The sequence below is a fragment of the Palaemon carinicauda genome, chromosome 18 (genome assembly GCF_036898095.1).
Source record: "Palaemon carinicauda isolate YSFRI2023 chromosome 18, ASM3689809v2, whole genome shotgun sequence".
In the NCBI taxonomy this organism is placed as follows: domain Eukaryota; kingdom Metazoa; phylum Arthropoda; class Malacostraca; order Decapoda; family Palaemonidae; genus Palaemon; species Palaemon carinicauda.
This window is the reverse complement of record NC_090742.1, coordinates 18946364-18970613: the sequence shown is the minus strand read 5'-3', so window position 1 is coordinate 18970613 and position 24250 is coordinate 18946364. Positions and strand designations below refer to the sequence as shown.

Below are 24250 nucleotides of genomic sequence, written 5' to 3'. Positions count from 1 at the left end.
ACAAATTTACACAGATAGAGGATGTATTAGCTCCAATGAGAGAGTTGCTACTTCTCACTTCTAATGAAAGTGAGATAATAATATGGCTCGAATGAAAACAAACTCACTTTGGTATCTGAATGAGAGAATAAATAGAATCCATATATTTCAGCAAAAGAAAATCTCAAAATACATAGATGAAACAGAATTGATATCAATGACGTTCTGCTCTGACAACAGAAAGGTGATAAGCGTTTTTATGAAACTATTACTTTTAAGGTCATTCTTTTATGCTTGGCAGCTCTGGCTTTCATTCCACCTGATATACCCGCTTCTTCTGGACATGGGTATGGGTACTCGTGCCCTTAATATGCCCCAACTGCCCTAGGTTATAGTGCCCCTGAAAAAACTTATAAAGCCTCAAAACAATCCTATGTGGCCCCACAATCATTTTACCAGAAAAAGAGGAGGTAAGGATATACATATACAAACACAAACAAACACACACATACATACATGCATATGTGTGTGTGTGTATATATATATATATATATATATATATATATATATATATATATATATATATATATATACATATACATATATGACATAAAAATACTTATCTTTCAAACATCTCGTAGGCACGCTTTTTGTTTACAGAAGGTAACTCCTTTGGACTTCGAGTAAGCCGTCAATGATGAGTACAAGTGTTTTCCTTTCAGCCACGACTCAGAATCAGACAGAAATGTTGTCAAGGGTTAGTACCCCATTGCCCGTTCCGACGGCCACACTCAAATCGTCACTTACACCACCGATCACTACAATACAACGGATACCAAGCTGAGGTAGCTTACGAGGGCGATGCCAAGTACATGGAACACCAGCCTTATATGTCTGCCCTGGCATACTCTGCCCAAGAACTTGTATACCTGTATACTATGCCCGAAAAAACTGTGTACTCAGCCCCAGAACCCCTATATTCAGCACCTGTATACTATGCCCCAAAAACTGTGTACAAAGCCCAAGAACCTCTATACTCAGCACCTGTATACTATGCCCTAAAGACTGTGTACTCTGCCCCAGAACTTGTATACTATGCCCCCAAAACTGTTTACTCTTCCCCAAAACCTCTATACTCAGCACCTGTATACTATGGCCCCAAAAACTGTGTACTCTGCCACAGAACCTGTATACTCAGCACCTGTAACTATACCCCAAAAAAACTGTTTACTCAGCCCCAGAACCTATATACTCAGCACCTGTATACTGTGCCCAAAAAACTGTATACTGTGCCCCAGAACCTCTATACTCAGCACCTGTATATGCTCAAAAACTGTGTACTCTTCCCCAGAACCTTTATATTTAGCACCTGTATCTATGCCCCCAAAACATTGCTTACTCAGCCCCAAAACCTATATACTCAGCACCTGTATATGCTCAAAAACTGTGTACTCTTCCCCAGAACCTCTATACTCAGCACCTGTATACTATGCCACAAAAACTGTGTAATCTGTCCCAAAACCTGTATACTCAGCACCTGTATACTATGCCGCAAAAACAGTGAACTGTGCCCCAGAACCTGTATACTCAGCCCCTGTATAACATTCCCAAAAACTGTATACTCAGCGCAGAATCTATATACTTAGCGCCTGTATACTATGTCCCAAAAACTGTGTACACTGTCCCAGAACTTGTATACTCAGCACCTGTATACTATGCCCCAAAAACTGTGTACGCTACCCAAAACCTGTATACTATGCCCCAAAAACTGTGTACGCTGCCCAAAACCTGTATACTACGCCCCAAAACTGTGTACGCTGCCCGAAACCAGTATACTATGCCCCAAAAACTGTGTACGCTACCCAAAACCTGTATACTATGCCCCAAAAACTGTGTACGCTACCCAAAACCTGTATACTATGCCCCAAAAACTGTGTACGCTACCCAAAACCTGTATACTATGCCCCAAAAACTGTGTACGCTACCCAAAACCTGTATACTATGCCCCAAAAACTGTGTACGCTGCCCAAAACCAGTATCCTATGCCCCAAAAACTGTGTACTCTGTCCCAGAACCTATAAACTCAGCATCTGTATACTATGCCCCAAAGCTGTGTACTAAGCCCAAACACATGTATACTAAGCACCTGTATACTATGCCCCAAAAACTGTATACTCAGCCCTAGATAATGTATATTCAGCACCTGTATCCTTTGACCAAAAAACTGTGTTATCAGCCCCATAACCTGTATACTATGCCGAAACTGTGTACTCAGCCCCAGAACCTGAATACTTTGCCCAAAAAGCTGTGTACGCTACCCCTGAACCTGTATAATGGCCCCAAAAAACTGTGTACTCAGCCCCAAATACCGTCCCAACTTATGATAAGCCACATTTTCTCTACAGTCTTCCCAAAAATTAGGAATCTGGTCATTTCCAAAATTCATACACAATTTATACTGATTATGAAAATTGGAAACTTTTACCATATTCAAATAGTTTTCCTTGAAATCCTTTACTATCCAACGTTATAATGCAACCCCGATAGAATCATTTGATGGAATCTTTTCCTCTTACGATACCTTAAACAGACCTTCTCTATTCCTTTTTATTTCTCTGCAAACAGATAATAATTTTCTCTTGGAAACTTTCAAGACACCTTTCAAAGGAACTAAATCTCTTTTCGAGAAGAGAATAACTGAAAATGGAAAGTGTATTTTCCTGAGAGATAAAACAGAAGAATTGTGTGTGTGTGTTTACATAAAGATATAATGACAAAGAAAAATAAACTATATAAAAAAAGACACAAAATCTAGTAAACCAATCAGCATTTTTTTTAAAGCACTGCATTGCAAAAATCAAAATAATTATAATTTTGTCTGTCATCACATTAATGATTTAGATGATAGATAAATCTAAAAGAAAAAGAAATCCTTCGCACTATATTGATGACACTACCTCTTGGCACCCCAAAGGCTCAATTACTAAGAATGCCTGTTGTATCACTGTGACTCATTCCATTTAAGACCTTCAAATGGTAAGTGATCTAGTTCATTTTCCTTCGGGCTTCTTCGAGATAATATTTATTATCATTCTTGAAAATTAATTTTATTCTTTGTTGAAAATGGGATCCAGCTGACATCGAAGATCCCAGCTTCATAATTTTCGATTAGGACATATATCTTATCGCAACATTAAAACAATAGTAGCAGTAATATCAGGAATAATAATAATAACAATAATAATAACATTAATAAAAAAAATAAATAATATAATAATAATAATAATAATAATAATAATAATAATAATGATAATAATAATAATAACAAGAAGAAGAAGATGAAGTAGAAGAAAATGAACAACATCAACAGCAACAACAACAAAAACAACAACAACAACAAGCAGATGAAGTAGAAAATCATGATAATAATTAACAACGTCGCTGTAATTAATATGTTTTTTATGTCGAATAGTTTAGTAATTATAAAGAGCAGCTTCGAAGAATATTGTTACTATTTCGTAATATCTGAAACATAGCAGCAAATAATCCCACTGGACTAAAAAACAAGGAAATTAGAAAAGAAAGTTATAATTAATAAAATCGACAGAATTTTCCGCATTCTCCGTTTTGTAATAATAATAATAATAATAATGATAATAATAATAATAATAATAACCTGAAAAAAATATAGACAGCAACTAAGTACAAGTACTGAACAAAACTGACCTAAATTGGCAGTCCTATTGCGAAAAGTATAATATAATGGAAAGACTCACTGAGATAAGAAAAAAATTCTTCTCTCAATGCTAATATACTTTTACTAAAGAGAAAAATTTCCGTCAACACTTGAACTAAAACTAGGCCTAAAACTAATACCATAAGCAGCATTGATAAAAAAAAAAAGAGAGAGTGAATTAGCCATAATTTTCTGCAGTACCATTAGGCAGCAAGGAACCAAATTACTTTGCGTGAACGCAACACTCAAATGGAGTGAGTGCCATTCGTGATCGTCTTCTTTGAAAAAGGAAGTCAAAGGACGTGACCACACGACTGGGTTGTGTCTGAAGGCGTGGCCTTCGAGGTCGTCCGTGGAAGGGCTGCTATAAATAGAGCATCCCTCCGTCTCGGACTACATTCGAACCTGCAACACCGTCGACATGTACACCAAGGTGAGCTTCGGGTGCCCGGGCTGGATTTGGACGTTGCAGGACATTTCAGTTGCAACATTGTGTTAATCAGTTTTTGGAGTGAAAGGGGACCTGATCTTGTTTATAAAATGGAAAGCTTTGTATTTTGATGATTTCATCTCTTTTTTTCTAATCCTTTATCTTTAAGGTTTTAATTGATAAAAAGTGGAGCGGTTGAGTTCCTTTTAGTTAAATAGGTATTTGCATATGAAAGTTTCTCTTATGGGTCTTTAAGAATACTGTGTCTTAAAATATGCAAAGTTTTGCAATAGTCTATTAATACATAGAGTGCCTCACCTATTACTAATAAGATTTCTAAAAGTCAGTAATTAATGGTTTTCCCTATAGTAGTTGTGCTTTGGATATTCAAAGTCAAATCTGATTCGAAAATCATAAGACATTTTCGATGTGACAATTCCTAGATCCTCAGTCAACAATAATCCGTTCTTTCACTTCCAGATCCTCCTGCTGTGTTTGGCTGCCGTGGCTTTGGCCCGCCCTGAAAGACCCGCCCCTGCTGGGTATGGATACGCCCCACCAACACCAACATACGCCCCACCTCAGCCATCCTAGTCAGCCCCTCAACCATCCTATTCAGCCCCTCAACCATCCTATTCAGCCCCTCAACCATCCTACGAGAAGCCTGAGGTAAGGTCTTCCTTTTCCTCTAGTCAGGAACTTAGATGTAGTTCACCCATTCTGAAGATTATTTTTTAACTTTGGTATTCATGAAAAGGACTTCTTATTATACTCAGTACTTGAGGCATGTGTGATTCATATATGTCTATCTTAAATTACAGTAACTGTTTAAGAGTTAATATTCACATTATTTTCTCTGGTAAAAATGAAATTTTTTATTTACATTGATATTTGTGTAGTAACATTTCATATATTATAAAAGTATTGTTGAACATCATTAGTCAAATAAAATAAAAATAAGAAAGCATAGATTCATAGAAAATGAGATCACATAACATGTTCTTAAACATTTTACAGGAGGGTATGCCCTTCGACTTCGAGTACGCTGTCAAGGACGCCTACAAGGGTCTCGACTTCGACCACAACTCCAACTCCAACGGCAAGGTGGTCAACGGTCAGTACCGAGTCCTCCTCCCCGACGGTCGCACTCAGATCGTCACTTACACCGCCGATCACCACAACGGATACCAGGCTGAGGTCACTTACGAGGGCGAGGCCCAGTACCCAGAACCCCAGCCCTACAAGCCAGCCCCCTCATACTCAGCCCCAGCTCCCGCTTACTCAGCCCCAGCCCCGACTTACGAACAACCCAAACCTACATATGGAGCTCCACGAAACTAAAAACTGACTCATGCCTCGATTAATACCGAAATTATTTATATGTGAATTTAAAAGTTTTGATTATTATATGTTGGCAAAATGATTGAAGTTTCAATACTCCTTCCTCTCTTCCCTAAAACTTCAATGACGGCAGTAAGATTAGTTTATGCCGTTGAGATAGGACTGTTAGAAAGCTTTTTTAGGTCTTTGACTGACCAGATGGTACTTCATTGTATCCCTTTCTCTGGTTACGGTTCCTTTTTCCTGTGCCTACACATACACCGAATAGTCCGGGCTACTCCTTCCACATTCTACTGTCTTAATAAACCTGGCAACATTGAGATTACCAAAAAATTCTTCTTTGGTCGAGAGGTTAACTACTGCACTGTAATAATTGTTCAGTGGCTAATTTCCTCTTGGTAAGGGTAGAAGAGACTCTTTAGCTATTGTAAGCAGCTCTTCTGGGAGAAGGACATTCTACAGCAAAACATAGTTCTTTAGTCTTGGGTAGTACCATAGCCTCTGTACCATAATTCTCTTACTTGAGGGTACACTCGGGCACACTGTTCAAACGTTTTTCTCTTCGTATTGCTTTTTGAAGTTTTTTGAGTTTATGTATGAGAGATCGTTTAGAGCTGTTACTGTTCTTAAAATATTTGATCTATACTCTACAGTAATTCATATTTTAGCTCATTTATTTCTTTATTTCCTTTCCACTCGGGGCAATTTTTCCTTTTTGGACCCCTTGGGCTTTTAGCATCCTGCTTTACCAACTAGGGCTGCAGCTTTGCTGATAATAATAATAATAATAATAATAATAATAATAATAATAATAATAATAATAATAATAATAATAATAATAATAATTAGGGTACTGCTCCCAATTGAAATCCTTGCTTCTCATGTCATCTGAAAAATGATCTTCAAGCACTGCATTCGTAGAGTGAATTATACCTAATATTTATTTCTCAAATTGATCTCCCAAATATTACATTTTATTTATAATTTAAACTGTTATTAAACCAAAGAGTATTGAGTTTGGAGTTTCTTATCACAAGATGCAGGTATTACGTTAGAACAAAGACGTAACTTTACATTCTAGAAAGCAGCATACATACACACATGTACGCATCTATATCTATTTACCTATATTTATCTAACTATCTACCATTCTATATATATACATATATATATATATATATATATATATATATATATATATGTGTGTGTGTGTGTGTGTGTGAGTGTGTGTGTGGGTTTGTATGTGTGTGTTTGTGTGTGTGTGCGTGTGCGATCTGTGATGAAAAAAAAATATATATATATATTTTTGCCACCAAAAGAAAAATGAAAAGATTTCATTGGAATTACCTTTTTTCGCATTATTTGTACACTGTGAATCCCTCCCTCCAGGTCAGTAATAAGACGAAAGTTATAATTTCAATCGAGTCTTTTCATTTTTATATTCGTGACAATAAAACACACATAGACACATACACACACACACACACATATATATACATACATACATATATACTGTATATATATATATATGTGTATATATATATATATATATATATATATATATATATATATGCATACATATATATATATATATGCATACATATATATATATATATATATATATATATATATATATATATATATATATATATATATATACATTAAGCTTCAGATAAGCATAATAAATACCTGTGACTAACTGCTGTCTTTTACAATTATAATCATAATCAAACAATTAAGATAAAAGTAGAAAAGGCAAAAAGCATATAAGTGGTTGGACTTACTTTCAAAAGATGTGGCCGACCGCTCGTATATACTTTTGCCTTTTCTACTTTTATCGTAAGTGTTTTATTAGTATTATAAAGGACAGCTGTAAGTCACACGATTTTATATAGCTACTAGCTTTAATTCTAATGAGTTTTACTAACGTTCTTTTGTTGTCTTAATGCCAGATCGGAAAAAAAAGTTTATCAGTTAATGTTGATTTCACTCAATTCGTTCGGAGATACAAAACTAGAAGGGAAAGGGGAAATTGCACCGGAAATGACGCAATGGTAGTAGTTCAAGGAATGGGTTTGTTGGTAATAATAATTTTCTAATCAGTTGATCATCAAAATACTTTCTTAAAATATACTAATACATTGTTGCAGCCAAAGATTTCACCTCAGCAATCGCATAGAAGGTTAACTGGAAAAGACTTAGCGAACAGCTTCTAAACGTTTACAATGCCTCCAGAAGACTAAAATCCCCGGCAGATCTCTGCTCAGACAGCAAATGTTTGTAGTTAACAGAGAGAGAGAGAGAGAGAGAGAGAGAGAGAGAGAGAGAGAGAGAGAGAGAGAGAGAGAGAGAGAGAGAGAGAGAGTAAAGAATTATGATTAACAACTAGAGTGAACGTGCTAATGAAACAGAATAAAACCTTGAAAGGGAAAAACAACCACACCGAGAGCCTTAGCCCCCGCTATAAAAAAATATCTGCTCAGTCGAGGATTCACATCTGTACATATCGTCGGGAGAAACAATTACAAAGCTACAACGAAGAAGGTGAATGCGTGGCTCATGTGTCTGTACATCCAATACTTTGGAATTCTGTAAGTCCGGAGAATGACCTTGTGCGGGGTCACCTGTACTTTCAGGATGACCCAGTAATTACTCATCGGTAGCTTATTGTTATTATTATTATTATTATTATTATTATTATTATTATTATTATTATTTTTGACTATTGGGCAGAGGTGAGTTTAAAGCATTATTTGAGCATGGCATGTGGTAATTTCTTGTTTGACTAAAAAAAGTGAAGTCAGATATATTTTCTTTTCAAAGTTAAGTTACCACAATTTAAAAGCAGTGCAAACATATATGATTACAAAAAGTTAATTGGTAAAAAAAATCATAAGAATTTTCAAATACAATAAGCATATCATGAATAATGTAATTATGAATAAATCTACGATGAAAATCTTTATATGCAAATTAATATATGGCAGAAAGTGAGGAATCAAGACTATATCGAAAACCCACCAAAAATAGAAAAACCTTTTTCGAGCAACCTACGTTTTCCTGCAGTAACTAATCTTATCAGCCGAACTGCATTCCACAGTTAAATGAAGAACGATCAAGACTCATAAACACGAAGGAAAATACTGTAGTCTGGGTCAGTGGGCGGGGCATGCAAGGTCAAGCGCGGGAAGACTGGCGTAAATGGGACAATGCCTCTATAAAGACCATAAAACTCTATGTACAACATTGACATTATTAAGAAGGTGGGTGTTAGGAATTGGCAATTGGTATTTCAGTATATTTCGAGTTGTCCAAGTCAAATCTTACATATTTGATAATGATTGACTAGAGCCTTTATTTCTACTGTATATACTGCCTTAATATTCCACATAATCTCACGAATTTGCACAAATAGATGATGTATTAGCTCCACTGAGAGTGTTTCTGCTTTCTCACTTCTAATGAAAGTGAGAAAATAATTAGGCTTCGGTGAAAACCAACTCAATTTGGTATCAAGATAAGAGATGTAGAATCAATACATCTCAAAAAGGGAAGAAAACAAATTTGAGAATGATCTAAAAATATTTTTTTTTTCTAATTGGAAATGTGGATGAAATAGAATTGACAACAGAAAGGCGGAAAGAGTTGCTTTTATGGTCATTCTGTTATGATTGACAGCCCTGACTTTCGTCCGGCATAATATGCCTCTCTCCTTCTGGTCCTGGGTATGGGTACACGGCTCCTTCTGCCGATGCCTACAATGCCCCTGAACCTACTAAAGAAGCCTCAAAATAACCTTATTCGGTCCCTAAACCATTTTAGAGAAACAATATAAGGTACGGATGGATACATACACACAAACACACACACACAGACACACACAGACACACACACACACACATATATATATATACACATATATATATATATATATATATATATATATATATATATATACATATATATATATATATATATATATATATATACACAAACAAAATATGAATAATACAGGCATAGTTACTGTTACTTACACACACACACACACACACACACACATATATATACAGTGGAACCTCTACATACGAATTTAATCCGTTCCAGAACCAACTTCGGATGTAGAAATTGATCGGATGTCGAAACGAATTTTCCCATAAGAATACATTGAAATAGGATTAATCCGTGGTTGAGCCCAAAAACCTATGATAACTTCTTAATAAACTACTACACATAATTTTCCCATGAGAATAATGAACACTAAATTAGATAATAGACATGTAAATAAGAAGAATAGACATGTAAATAAGAAGAATTAGCAAAAAATGATAAATAAGAAACGGGTTTTTAGCGTCACTTTACCTTAGAAACTCCAGCGCAGGTGTTGTTCGTCTTCGCTACGCAGAGAGGAGAGAGGAGACGGACGGACGGCGAGGAGGTAGAGAGGTTAACTACGATAAACGTAACACTACCGTAACTTATTCTAACTTACACTAAGTGAACTTTAACATAACTTAGCTTATTTTTCTTTTATTTTTATATTTTATATTTTTTTTTACATTTTCTTTTTTTCTTTTTGATGATTACGTAATTTTAATCACTATCACTTACATTTAAAATTGACTGAATTTCTTTTGCTTCACTCTTTTCCGTTTTCTGTGTTTCACTTTCTTCCTCTTCACTCTTTGCCGTTTTCTTCGGTTCACTTACATCCTCTTCATCGCGAGTTCGCTTCGCAGTTTTTTTAAAGAAAGCATCGATAGATAATTGCTTCGTACGGCTTTTCAGAATGTTTCGAAAGTGCGTTAGGCAAACATCATCGAATTGAGAAACTACACGACAAACCTGCAATTTCTTTGGATGGTATTTGTCGATGAAGTCGACCACGTCTTGATATTTTCCTAACACCTCTTTTATTTGCGCTGAACCTAACACATGTTCTACCTCCTCGCTCTCTTCCTCGTCATCACTCATGTGCTCCGACATAGCATGGAGTTCCTTGAGCTCATCCGTCGTCAGTTCGTCGTGATGTTCGGCGACGAGTTCCGTAACGTCATCTGCGTCGACCTCCAGACCCATGGACTTGCCAAGGGAGACGATTTCCTCTACGGCTTCCGCTGCACCGACCACGGGATCAGGTTCGGGGTTAAAACCCTCGAAATCTCGGGGAGAAACTGCATCAGGCCACAGCTTCTTCCATGCAGAATTGAGGGTCCGTCGAGTTAATCCCACCCAAGCCTGATCAATGATCTTTAAGCAGTGCACGATATTGAAGTGGCCCCTCCAAAATTCACGCAAAGTTAAGTTGGTGCTTTGCGTGACATTAAAGCACTGCTTGAATAAGTGCTTGGTGTACAGCTTCTTAAAATTAGAGATGACTTGCTGGTCCATGGGCTGGAGGATAGAGGTGGTATTTGGTGGAAGATACAGCACCTTTATGAACTTGAATTCATCGAAGATATCATCTTCAAGTCCGGGGGGGTGAGCGGGTGCATTGTCAAGGCATAGCAGGCACTTTAAAGGCAATTTCTGCTCATGAAGATACTTCTTCACAGAAGGACCGAAAACTTGGTTTACCCATTGCACAAAGAATTGCCTAGTGACCCAGGCCTTCGAGTTGGATCGCCAGAAAACATGAAGCTGATCCTTATCGACGTTGTGTGCTTTAAAGGCCCTAGGGTTCTCTGAATGGTAAACAAGCAAGGGCTTAACTTTAAAGTCCCCGCTAGCGTTGGCACATAGAGCAAGAGTCAACCGATCCTTCATTGGCTTATGCCCAGGCAATTTCTTCTCTTCAGCAGTGATGTAGGTTCGACTCGGCCTCTTCTTCCAAAACAGCCCGGTTTCATCACAATTGAACACCTGCTGCTCTACGTAGCCTTCTTCCTTTACGATATTTTCGAATTTCTTAACAAAGTCAGTTGCAGCCTTTGTGTCCGCACTAGCAGCCTCTCCGTGGCGAACAACTGAATGAATCCCGGACCGTTTCTTAAATTTCTCGAACCAGCCACGAGATGCCTTGAAATCATCTAAGGAAGGCTCGGTTGAACTCTCCCCAGCATCACCCACAGAGCTCTCCTCCTTCAAGTCCGTAAAGATGGCGTGCGCCTTCTCGCAGATGACTGTTTCGGTGATGGTGTCGCCAACGATCTCTCTATCCTTAATCCACACTAGTAGAAGTCGTTCCATCTCTTCTATGATAGGGGTACGGCGTTTGGAAATTATAGTGATCCCCTTAGAAGGTTTCACTGCTTTAATAGCTTCCTTCTGTTTAAGGATTGTCGAGATCGTCGACATATTACGGCCATACTGTTTAGCAAGTTCACTCACGCGGATGCCACGCTCATGTTTTTCAATAATTTCCTGCTTAATTTCTATAGAAAGCATTTCCTTCTTCCTTTTCTCACCACTACCACTACCACTGGCAAAACTAAGCCTTTTTGGACCCATGATTTACGTAAATTATCGTTAATGGATGCACGTAAAAAATCACGATTAATTCACAGTTAATATCACAACGCAAAGAGCACAACCACACGAAGCCGGCGAGAACAGAGGACTGACCCAAGCCGCGCTAATTGAGCGTCCCTCCGAGGTCGATGTGCTGCCTTCTATCGGCGGAAATAAAAAACACTTCAGGCGCTATGAGCACCGACTACGCGTACGAGTATTGTTTACTTCGGGTGTCGAAAAAAACATTCGGGTGTAGAGTCGGAACGTGTTCGAATTGTACTTCGCGTGTCGAAAAATTCGGATACAACCGGTACGACGAAAATTGCTACTTCGTGTGTCGAAATAAAATTCGGGTGTAGAGTCAAAAATTTGCTCGAATTTTACTTCGGATGTTGGAAAATTCGGATGTAGATACGATCGTGTGTAGAGGTTCCACTGTATATATATATATATATATATATATATATATATATATATATATATATATATATATATATATATACAATCTATACATATATATATATATATATATATATATATATATATATATATATATATGTATATATAAATATATATATACATATATATATATATATATATATATATATATATATATATATATATATATATGTATATATATATTTATAAATATATATATATATATATATATATATATATATATAAAGAGAAAAGGCCTCTTTAAGAGGAAAAATAAGCTATTGACAAAAGAATCCCATAGGGATGAAGGAAACGAAAAGGGGGAAAGATCAAATCGTAAAATAAAATACTTCTATAAAATTAGGAGGAATTTGCATTTGTCATCTTAATGCTTTTTTAATTGAAAAAAAAAAACTCACGAATGAGGAAGATTCAATAAAAAAAAGAAAATTATAACATTAGATAAATCAACAAATTTTGGAAAAGAATCGGCGAAAAATAATATATATGATATTGAAGAAATTGCATGGACAGATTGAAGAAATTGCATGGACAGATTGAAGAGGGGATAATAAATTTGATAAGATGATGCATTACTGATATATATATATAAATATATATATATATATATATATATATATATATATATATATATATATATATGTATATATACATATATATATATATATATATATATACATATATATTCAAATAAGCCAAGCTCTTGTCTTTGTGAGATTTCGCCTGGGTCTGTGATCCCGAGGTTGTTAAGAGAATCCAGACATTAATATATCAAAAATATATATGGCTTATTTGAATATGAAAAACACGTAAAAATGTGCAAAATTTATCATACATATATATATATATATGTATATATACATATATATATGTATATATACATATATATATATATATATATATATATATATATATATATATATATGTATATATACATACATACATACATATATATATATATATATATATATATATATATATATATATATATATATATATGTATGTATGTATGTATGTAGGATTCTGTTTGCATAAAGATATAATAAAAAATCAATGATACTAAGGAAGACACACAATCAAGTAAACCACACAAATGCTCAGCAACTCTTTAAAAGCACTCCATTGCAAAAATGAAAATAATGATCATCTTGTTTGTTCTGAGAGCGAAGAATGAAGTAATACATAAACTAAAACGTGATGTCCTACATATCCTTAGGTAATGACAATCGACTCTTGACACCCTAAAGGCTCAATCATTAAGACCAAAAATGTCTGTGGATTCACTCATTCCATGTATGACCTTCAGATGGTAAGTGATCTAGTTCACTTTCCTTTCGGCTTCTCTGTAATATTATTAATCTTGAATATCATTAGCATTCTTTAATGAACAGCTAGAATAGATCATTAAGAGACTACAGTGTATTAAACGGACCATTTATTTATGCATTTATTAATTACCATCTTATCGATATTTTTTATTTAAAGCTTTGTTTGTTAACAATGCTTCACGATTTTCGATTTGGACGCAACTCATTGTAGCATTAAATCAAGAGTAGCACTTATATCAGGAATTATAATGATAATAATAATAATATCAATAATAATAATAATATATTACAATTATAATAATAATAATAATAAGAAGAAGAAGAAGAAGAAGAAGAAGAAGAAAGTCATGATAATCATTAACTGTAATTAGTATGTAGTAATATCTGTTTTATTATGTGGAATAGTTTAGTAATTAGTAAAGAATTGCATCGAAAATATTGTTACTGTTTAGTAATATCTGAATTATTATATCATTAACATGTAATACGATAACCCAGTTGAGGCAATAAATCAAGACAATCAGAAAAAAGTCATAATTAATTAAAAATAATATTCGCACCCGTATTCTCCTTTTCTAATAATAATAATAATAATAATAATAATAATAATAATAATAATAATAATAATAAAAATACACAAAAGTAAAGCCTCATTGTGATAAGAAAAATAATATTCTTTCAATGCTGATGCAATTAATTCCAAGCAAGAACCTAATCACTTTGCGTGCACGCAACACTCAAACGGAGTGAGTGCCATTAATAATCATCTTCTTTTGAAAAGGAAGTCAAAGGACGTGACCACACGACTGGGTTGTGTCTGAAGGTGTGGCCTTCGAGGTCGTCCGTGGAAGGGCCACTATAAATAGAGTGTCCCTCCGTCTCGGACTACATTCGAACCTGGAACGCCGTCGAGATGTACACCAAGGTGAGCTTTAGGTGCTCGGGCTGGATTTGGACGTTACAGGTCATTTCATTTGCAGCATTGTGTTGATCAGTTTTTTGGGGGTGAAGGGACCATATATTGTTTATAAAAGGGAAAGCAATGTATGTTGGTAATTTCATCTCCTTTTTTAATTATTAATCTTTAAGGCTTTAATTGTTAAAAAGTAGAGCAGGTGAATTTCTTTTTAGTTGAACAGGTATTTGCATATGAAAGTTCTCTTATGGGTCTTTAAGAATACAGTCTTAAAAAAAGTCAAGTTTTGTAATAGACTCTTCATACTTACAGTGCCTCAATCTTTACTGCTAAGATTTGTAAACGTCTGCAATTCATGATACACCTTTTTCGAGCTTGGGATATTCATCGCCAGCAAAGTCAAATCTGATTTGGGAATCATAAGACACTTTCGATGTGACAATTCCTCGAGACTCAGTCATCAATAATCCGTTCCATCCCTTCAAGATCCTCCTGTTGTGTTTGGCTGCCGTGGCTTTGGCCCGCCCTGACAGGCCCGCCCCTGCTGGGTATGGATACGCCCCACCAACACCAGCATACACCCCACCTCAGCCATCCTACTCAGCCCCTCAACCATCCTATTCAGCCCCTCAACCATCCTACGAGAAACCTGAGGTAAGGTCTTCCTTTTCGTCTAGTCACGAACTTAGATGTAGTTCACCCATTCTGGAGAGTATCTTTTTACTTTGGTATATATGAAAAGACTTTATTTTACTCAGTACTTGAGGCATATGTGATTCATATACGTCTACATTAAAATGCAGTATATGTGTAAGAGTTGATATTCATATCATTATTTTCTTGGGTTAAAATTAAAATTTTCATTTATATTGATATTCATGTGTAGTAATATTTCATATATAATATAAGTATTGGTGATAGAAAATTTTCGATTATCAATTGTCAAATAAAATAAATAAAGGGGAGCATAGATTCATAAAAAATGAGATCGCCTAACATGTTCTTACGCGTTTTGCAGGAGGGGATGCCCTTCGACTTCGAGTATGCCGTCAAGGACGCCTACAAGGGCCTCGACTTCGACCACAACTCCAACTCCGACGGCAAGGTGGTCAACGGTCAGTACCGCGTCCTCCTCCCCGACGGTCGCACTCAGATCGTCACTTACACCGCCGATCACTACAACGGATACCAGGCTGAGGTCACTTACGAGGGCGAGGCCCAGTACCCAGAACCCCAGCCCTACAAGCCAGCCCCCTCATACTCAGCCCCAGCTCCAACTTACGAACAACCCAAACCTACATATGGAGCTCCACGCAACTAATGGACTGACTCTGTCTCGATTAATACCGAAATTATTTATGTGTGAATTTAAAAGTTTTGATTAATATATGTTGGCAAAATGATTGAAGTTTCAATACTCCTCTTTTCTAAAACTCCTCTGACGGCAGTAAGATTACTTTATGCCGTTGAGATACGACTGCTAGAGAGCGTTTTTAGGCCTTTGACTGACCAGACGGTACTTCATTGGATCCCTCTCTATGGTTAAGGTTCTCTTTCCTTTGCCTATACATACACTGAATAGTCTGGCCTACGCCTTCCATATTCTCCTGCCTTCATAAACCTGACAACATTGACATGATCAAACAATTCTTCTTTGCCCGGGAGGTTAACTACTGCACTGTAATAATAGTTTAGTGGCTACTTTCCTCTTGGTAAGGGTAGAAGAGACTCTTTAGCTATAGTAACAGCTTTTCTAGGAGAAGGACACTCCAAAATCAAACCATTGTTCTCTAGTCTTAAGTAGCGCCATAGACTCTGTACCATAACTCTCTTGCTTGAGAGTACACTAGGGCATACTATTCAATCATTTTCTCTTCGTTTTGTTTTTTGAAGTTTTTATAGTTTATATATGAAACATCTATTTTAGAGCAGTTACTGTTCTTAAGATATTTTATCTTAATTGCACATTATTTCATATTTAGCTCATTTTATTTCTTTATTTCCTGTCCCAACTGGGCAATTTTTCCTTGATAGAGCCCTTGGGCTTATAGCATCCTGCTTTCCCAACTAGGGTTGTAGCTTTGCTGATAATAATAATAATAATAAAAATAAAAATAATAATAATGATAATGATAATAATAATAATAATAATAATAATAATAATAATAATAATAATAATAATAAGTTTACTCTTTCTTGGGTCTCATGTCATCTGAAAAATAATCTTCAAGACCTACATTCATTGAGTGAACTATACCTAATATTTATTTCTGTGACGAATAAAACATATTTATCTCCCAAATATTAAATAATGTTTAATAATTGCGACTTCGTTATTAAAACAGTGAGTATTGAGGTCCTGCAAGTAAGACCCTAGCCGTATTATTTCACTAATTTGTTTTGCTTTGCAGTCTCATATTAAAACCATAGTTGTTACGTTAGAAGAAAGACGTAACATAGCCTTTTAGAAAGCAACATACATAAAGATACACATTCACGCATCTATATCTGTCTACCTATCTTTATATATCTATCTTTCTACCTATCTGTCTGTATATGTGTGTGTGTATTTGTGAGTGTGTGTGCGTAAATCACGAAACCTGAACTGTGATGAGCAGAAAATATATATATTTGAGCCACAACAAGAAAAATGCAAAGACTCCATTGGAGTCAGCAATAAGACGAAAGTAATAATTCCAATAGAGTCTTCATTTCTCTATTCGTGACTAAAATGCACACACACACACAAACACACACACACACATATACATATATATATATATATATATATATATATATATATATATATATATATATACAATATATATATATATATATATATATATATATATATATATATATATATATATATATATTGTTAAGAATATAGTTAACAAGAGAGAGAGAGAGAGAGAGAGAGAGAGAGAGAGAGAGAGAGAGAGAGAGAGAGAGAGAAGAATTACGTTTTAACAACTAAAGTGAACGTGTTAATGAAACAGAATAAAGACCTTGAATGGGGAAAAGGGAAAACCAAAAAACCGTAACAAAAACTACCGAATAAGATCCCCCCCCCCCCTCACACTACGAGCGTCAGCCCTCTCTATAAAAAATATCCGCTCAGCCCAGGATTCAGGACTGTAAATCTCGCTGTGAGCAACAACTACATAGTTACAACGAGGAAGGTGAATACGTGGCCCATATGTCTGTACATTCAATAGCTTGGAATTCTGTAAGTAGCGAGAATGACCTTGTACTTTCAGGATGACCCAGTAAATACTCATCAGTAGCTTATATTTTTCTATTTTATTTTATTTTCTCTCTGACGAGTGGGCAGGGGAGGGTTTAAAGCATGATTTGAACATAACATGTGGTAATTTCTTTATTTGTCTAAGAAAAGGTGGTCAGATATATTTTCTTTTAAAATTAGTTAACTTATCCCAATCTAAAAGCAATGCAAAAACATATGCTTAGCAAAAGTTAATGAGTAAAAAGAATCAGCCAAAAAAAAAAAATAATCGTACCATGAATAATGTAATTATGAATAAATTCACAATGAAAAAATGTATAAGGAAATTGATAAAATGCAGAAAGTGAGCAATCAAGAAGACTATATTGAAAACCCACCAAAAATTGACAAATCTTTTTCAAGTAACCTACGTTTTCCTGCAGTAACTAATCCTATCAGCAGAACTACGTTCCCTAGTTAAATGAAGAACCAACAAGGCTCATAAGCACGAAGGAAAATAGTCTGGGTCAGTGGACGGGGCTTGCAAGGTCAAGGGAGGAAAGACTGGCATAAATAGGGTAATGGCTCTGCCAAAAGAACACAAAACACTACGTACAACACTGACATTTTTAAGATGGTGAGTGTTGGGAATTGGTCTTTCAGTACATTTTGCGTTGTCCGAGTCAAATATTAGATATTTCATAATGCTTGACTGGGACAATCATTTTTACTGTATAGACTGACTCAAAATTCCGCAAAAACTCACCCGAATTTGCACAGATAGAGGGTGTACTGGTGCCACCTAGAGAGTTGCTACTCTCTTACTTCTAATGAAAGTGATAAATAACCTGGCTTGTGTTTACTTAGCCACAGAACCTGTATACTCAAACACTGCCCCACCTTATGAGAAGCCACATTTTCTCTATGGTCTTCCCAAAAATTATGAATCTGGTCATTTAAAAAATTTATAGATATAATTCATACTGATTATGTGTATAGTTTTCTTTAAAACTCCTTCACTATTTAACCTTGTAAATGCAACCCCCGATGGAATCATTTGATGCTATCTTTTCCCCAAAGGTGAAGTAAGAGAAAATCAAGTTGGAGTATCTTTATTTTCTCTTACGACACCTTGAATAGACTTTCTCTATTCCTTTGTATTTCTCTACAAACAGATAATAATTTTCTCTTGAAAACTTTCAAGATTCCTTTCGAAAGAACTAAATCTCTTTCCGAGAAGAAAATAAAAGAAAATGGAAAGTGTATGTTCCTGAGAGATAAAACAGAAGAAATATATATGTATTTGTATAGAGATATAATGACCAAGAAAAATTAACTATACCGAAAAAAGGCACGAAATCTAGTAACCCAATTAGCAATTTTCTGAAAGCACTGCATTGCAAAAATCTAAATAATAACAATCTTGTCTGTCATCACATTAATGATTTAGATAATAGATAAATCTAAAAGAAAAAGAAATCTGACACACTATATTGATGACACTTTACCTCTTGGCACCCCGAAGGCTCAATTACTAAGAATGATTAAGAAGGCCTTTCATATCACTGTAACTCATTCCAATTAAGATCTTCAAAGGGTAAGTGATCTGGTTCACTTTCCTTTGGACTTCGTGATAATATTTATTACCATTCTTGAATATCAATTGCATTCTTTTTTAAAAATGGGATCCAGCTGACATGGAAGATCACAGCTTCAGAATTTTCAATTAGGACATACTGTATATCTTATTGTAGCATTAAAACAATAGTAGCAGTAATAATAATAATAATAATAATAATAATAATAATAATAATAAGAAGAAGAAGAAGAAGAAGAAGAAGAAGAAGAAGAAGAAGAAGAAGAAAAAGAAGAAGAAGAAGAAGAAGAAGAAGAAGAAGAAGAAGATGGACAAAAAAAATGAAGTAGAAAATCGTGATAATAATTAATAACGTCGCTTTAATTAGCATGTCTTTTTATGTTGAAAAGATTAGTAATTAGTAAAGACAAACTTCGAAGAATATTGTTACTATTTCGTAATATCTGAATCATAGCAGTAAATTACTCTATTGGACTAAAAATCAAGACAATCAGAAAAGAAAGATATGAAAACAAAAATCGACAGGGTGTTTCGTATTCTCCGTTTTATAATAATAATAATAATAATAATAATAATAATAATAATAATAATAATAATAATAATAATAATCTAAAAAATATAATTACTGAAAAACCTGACCCAAATAGGAAGTCCTATTGCGAAAAGTATAATATAATGGAAAGACTCATTGAGATAAGAAAAAAATTCTTCTCTCAATGCCAATATACTTTTACTAAAGAGGAAACTTTCCGTCAACATTTGAACTAAAACTAGATCTAAAGCTAATAATAAAAGCAGCAATGATAAAAAAAAAGTTAAGTAGCCATTATTTTCCAGAGTACCGTAAAAACAGCAAGAACCTAATTACTTTACGTGCACGCAACACTCAAAGGGAGTGAGTGCCATTCATGATCTTCTTTGAAAAAGGAAACCAAAGGACGTGACCACACAACTGGGTTGTCTGAAGGCGTGGCCTTCGAGGTCGTCCGTGGAAGGGCCACTATAAATAGAGCATCCCTCCGCCTCGAACCTCATTCGAACCAGCAACGCCGTCGACATGTACACCAAGGTGAGCTTCGGGTGCCCGACTCGATTTGGACGTTGCAGGTCATTTCATGTGCAACATTGTGTTAATCAGTTTTTGGGTAAAGGGGTCCAGATTGTTTTCATAAAAGGGTAGACATTATATTTTCGTGATTTCCTCTCTTTTCTTATAAATTATTTGTCATTAATGCTTTAATTACCAAGGAGGTGAACGTGTAAATTTCATATCAATTACACAGGTATCTGTACATTGAAATCCCCTTATAGGTCTTTTTGAATAATGTGTCTTAAGATATGACAAGTATCTTAATACATAGAGTGCCTCCATTTTCCCTAATAAGATTCCTGAACGTCAGTAATTCAGGATTCTCCATTTCTGAGGTTTGGATATTCAACGCCACAGAAGTTAAATCTCCCTTGTTGGGGTTAGGATATTCATCGCCAGTAAATCAAATCTGATTTAGAAATCATATGACACTTTCGATGAGACAATTCCTTGAAACTCAGTCATCAATAATCCGTTCGTTCCCTTCCAGATCACCCTGCTGTGTTTGGCTGCCGTGGCTTTGGCCCGCCCTGACAGGCCCGCCCCTGCTGGGTATGGATACGCCCCACCAACACCAGCATACGCCCCACCTCAGCCATCCTACTCAGCCCCTCAACCATCCTATTCAGCCCCTCAACCTTCCTACGAAAAACCTGAGGTAAGATCTTCCTTTTCGCCTAGTCGTGAACTTGGATGTAATTGACACATTCTATAAACGTACAAATAGTTTTTACTTTGTTTGGTACATATACATGTTTTTTTTTTTTTTTATTCAATACTGTAGAAGTGCATAATCATATTATTTCCTCTGGTAAAAATTAATACGCTTATTCACAATGATATTTAAGTGTAGCAATATCTAATACATCATAAAAGTGCTGGTGTTTAAATGGTTTAGAATAACATTCGTTATATAGGAAACCAAATAGAAATATATAAATTCATCTAAGAAAAAGAGATGTCATAACAGGTTCTTACACGTTTTACAGGAGGGTATGCCCTTCGATTTCGAGTACGCCGTTAAGGACGCCTACAAGGGTCTCGACTTCGACCACAACTCCAACTCCGACGGCAAGGTGGTCAACGGTCAGTACCGCGTCCTCCTCCCCGACGGTCGCACTCAGATCGTCACTTACACCGCCGATCACTACAACGGATACCAGGCTGAGGTCACTTACGAGGGCGAGGCCCAGTACCCAGAACCCCAGCCCTACAAGCCAGCCCCCTCATACTCAGCCCCAGCTCCCTCTTACTCAGCCCCAGCTCCGACTTACGAACAACCCAAACCTACATATGGAGCTCCACGCAACTAATGGATTGACTCCTGCCGCGATTAATACCGAAACTATTTATGTGTGAATTTAAAAGTTTTGATTAATATATGGTGGCAAAATGATTGAAGTTTCAATACTCCTCCTTCTCTTTTCTAAAGCTGTTTTCAAGGCTGGAAGATCAGTTTATGCAGAGATTAGATATCTCCTCCTAAAATTAAGTCAATTGAGTTACGAGCTTCTCTGACAATGGAAGAAGAACGTCACCTAAACTTGACAAATCTTCTGCCAACAGTATTGACCATAAATAAATTATCGAATTACTATTTTTCTGAAAAGTTTACAGCCATTTCTAAATACCTACCAAGGTCAGTTATGAATATTTTAAATTTTACTGTCCTTTTAAATTTCCATCATCTCTTAAATGTTGGGTAACACCTGGAAAGGTAAATAAATCTTTCTCTTTTACCTTAATAGTAAAATATCAAGTCTTATTGACAGTTCCAGATTAATGATAACACAAACTATGACTAAGAAGCAGTTGTAGCTTGAATGATGACGATGATAATAATAATAATAATAATAATAATAATAATAATAATAATAATGTATGAATATATATATATATATATATATATATATATATATATATATATATATATATATATATATGTGTGTGTGTGTGTGTGTGTGTGTGTGTTTGTATGCGTGTATGTAAATCACGAAAGCTGACACATGATAAGCATCGTGATGAACATGAAGTATGTATTGGAGCAACGTAAGGTAAAATGAAAAGACTTGATGACTTGATTGGACTTAATACTTTCGTCTTATTGGTGATGTCGATCTCTCACAATGTCACTAATACGACGAATTTACCAACTCCAATCTAGTCTTTTCATTTTTTCCTTTAGTGGCTATAATGCTCGTTTGCGAGAGCACACGCGCACACACACATATTATTTGTGAGATTTTCATTCTTCTCCCTGGTTGGGGGTTGGATATTCATCGCAAATAATGCCATATCTGATTTGAAAATGATAAGACACTTTCGATGTGACCATTCCTAGACCCTGAGTCATCAATAATCCGTTCGTTCCCTTCCAGATCACCCTGCTGTGTTTGGCTGCCGTGGCTTTGGCCCGCCCTGACAGGCCCGCCCCTGCTGGGTATGGATACGACCCACCAACACCAGCATACGCCCCACCTCAGCCATCCTACTCAGCCCCTCAACCATCTTATTCAGCCCCACAGCCATCCTACGAGAAACCTAAGGTAAGGTTTTCCTTTTCGTCTAGTCGTGAACTTGGATGTGACACACTATAAACATGCAAATATTTTTTACTTTGTTTGGTACATACATATGCTTTTTTATTATTCAATACCTAATACGTAATTCTTTCGTAAATGTTAGTGTTAAACATTGTAGAAGTGCATATTCATATCATTATTTCCTCAGGTAAAAATAAATAAGTTTATTCGCAATGATATTTGTGCGTAGTAATATCTCATACATCATAAAAGTATTGGTATTAAAGTGGCTTAGAATACTATTCGTTAAATAGGAACCCGAATAGAAATGTACAAACTCATATAAGAAAAAGAGATGGCATAACAAGTTCTTACGCATTTTGCAGGAGGGTATGCCCTTTGACTTCAAGTACGCTGTCAAGGACGCCTATAAGGGTCTGGACTTCGACTACAACTCCGACGGCAAGGTCGTCAACGGTCAGTACCGCGTCCTCCTCCCCGACGGTCGCACTCAGATCGTCACTTACACCACCGATCACCACAACGGATACCAGGCTGAGGTGACTTACGAGGGCGAGGCCCAGTACCCAGAACCCCAGCCCTACAAGCCAGCCCCCTCATACTCAGCCCCTGCTCCAGCTTATTCAGCTCCAGCTCCGACTTACGAACAACCCAAACCTACATATGGAGCTCCACGCAACTAACAGATTGACTCATGTCTCGATTACTATCGAAACTATTTATATGTGAATTTAGAAATTTTTAATCAATATATGTTGACAAAATGACTGAACTTTAAATACGCCTCCTTCTCTTTTCTAAAGGTACTTTCAAAGCTGGAAGGTTAGTTTATGGGGAGATTAAATATCTCCTCCTAAAATTTAGATAATTGAGTTATGAGCTTCTCTGTGGCTGGAAGAGGAACGTTACCTTACTGAAGAAACCTTCTGCCTACAGTATTGACCATAAATAAATTATCGAATTACTATTTTTTTGAAACGTTTACAGCCATTTCTAAATAACTACCAAGGTCAGTTATGAATATTTTAAATTTAACTGTCCTTTTAAATTTCCATCATCTCTTAAATGTTGGGTAACACCTGGAAAGGTAAAAAATCTTTCTCTTTTACCTTAATAGTAAAATATCAAGTCTTATTGACAGTTCCAGATTAATGA

General features: G+C 35.8%; 3 protein-coding genes, 1 long non-coding RNA gene and 1 pseudogene across 4 annotated transcripts in view; 4 read left to right on the top strand and 1 right to left on the bottom strand.

The window, feature by feature from the left end:
- The window catches only part of LOC137657666 (uncharacterized), a 415410-nt gene that overhangs the window by 72256 nt on the left and 318904 nt on the right, over positions 1 to 24250 (bottom strand). The window lies entirely within an intron of this gene.
- On the top strand, positions 4137 to 9281 carry LOC137658004 (cuticle protein 7-like; annotated as a pseudogene).
- On the top strand, positions 14637 to 15960 carry LOC137658003 (cuticle protein 7-like). The gene is made up of 3 exons (XM_068392720.1): positions 14637 to 14648; positions 15126 to 15293; positions 15658 to 15960. The coding sequence occupies exons 1-3, from the start codon at positions 14637 to 14639 to the stop codon at positions 15958 to 15960; spliced, it is 483 nt and encodes a 160-aa protein (XP_068248821.1).
- LOC137657008 (cuticle protein 7-like) lies at positions 20512 to 21865 on the top strand. Its single transcript, XM_068391358.1, has 3 exons — positions 20512 to 20531; positions 21043 to 21210; positions 21542 to 21865. The coding sequence occupies exons 1-3, from the start codon at positions 20520 to 20522 to the stop codon at positions 21863 to 21865; spliced, it is 504 nt and encodes a 167-aa protein (XP_068247459.1). The 5' UTR covers positions 20512 to 20519.
- LOC137658001 (cuticle protein 7-like) lies at positions 22574 to 23778 on the top strand. Its single transcript, XM_068392719.1, has 3 exons — positions 22574 to 22606; positions 22931 to 23103; positions 23430 to 23778. Exons 1-3 carry the CDS (start codon positions 22574 to 22576, stop codon positions 23776 to 23778), a joined length of 555 nt encoding a protein of 184 aa, XP_068248820.1.

Bases quoted from the DNA above. Each gene is read 5' to 3' on its own strand.
- LOC137658003 (XM_068392720.1), top strand. The intron at 15,294-15,657 runs GTAAGGTCTTCC...CGCGTTTTGCAG, and splicing joins CATCCTACGAGAAACCTGAG to GAGGGGATGCCCTTCGACTT.
- LOC137657008 (XM_068391358.1), top strand. The intron at 21,211-21,541 runs GTAAGATCTTCC...CACGTTTTACAG, and splicing joins CTTCCTACGAAAAACCTGAG to GAGGGTATGCCCTTCGATTT.
- LOC137658001 (XM_068392719.1), top strand. From the start codon at position 22,574: ATGAACATGAAGTATGTATTGGAGCAACGTAAG. The intron at 22,607-22,930 runs GTAAAATGAAAA...GTTCCCTTCCAG, and splicing joins ATGTATTGGAGCAACGTAAG to ATCACCCTGCTGTGTTTGGC. The intron at 23,104-23,429 runs GTTTTCCTTTTC...TAAGAAAAAGAG, and splicing joins TACGAGAAACCTAAGGTAAG to ATGGCATAACAAGTTCTTAC.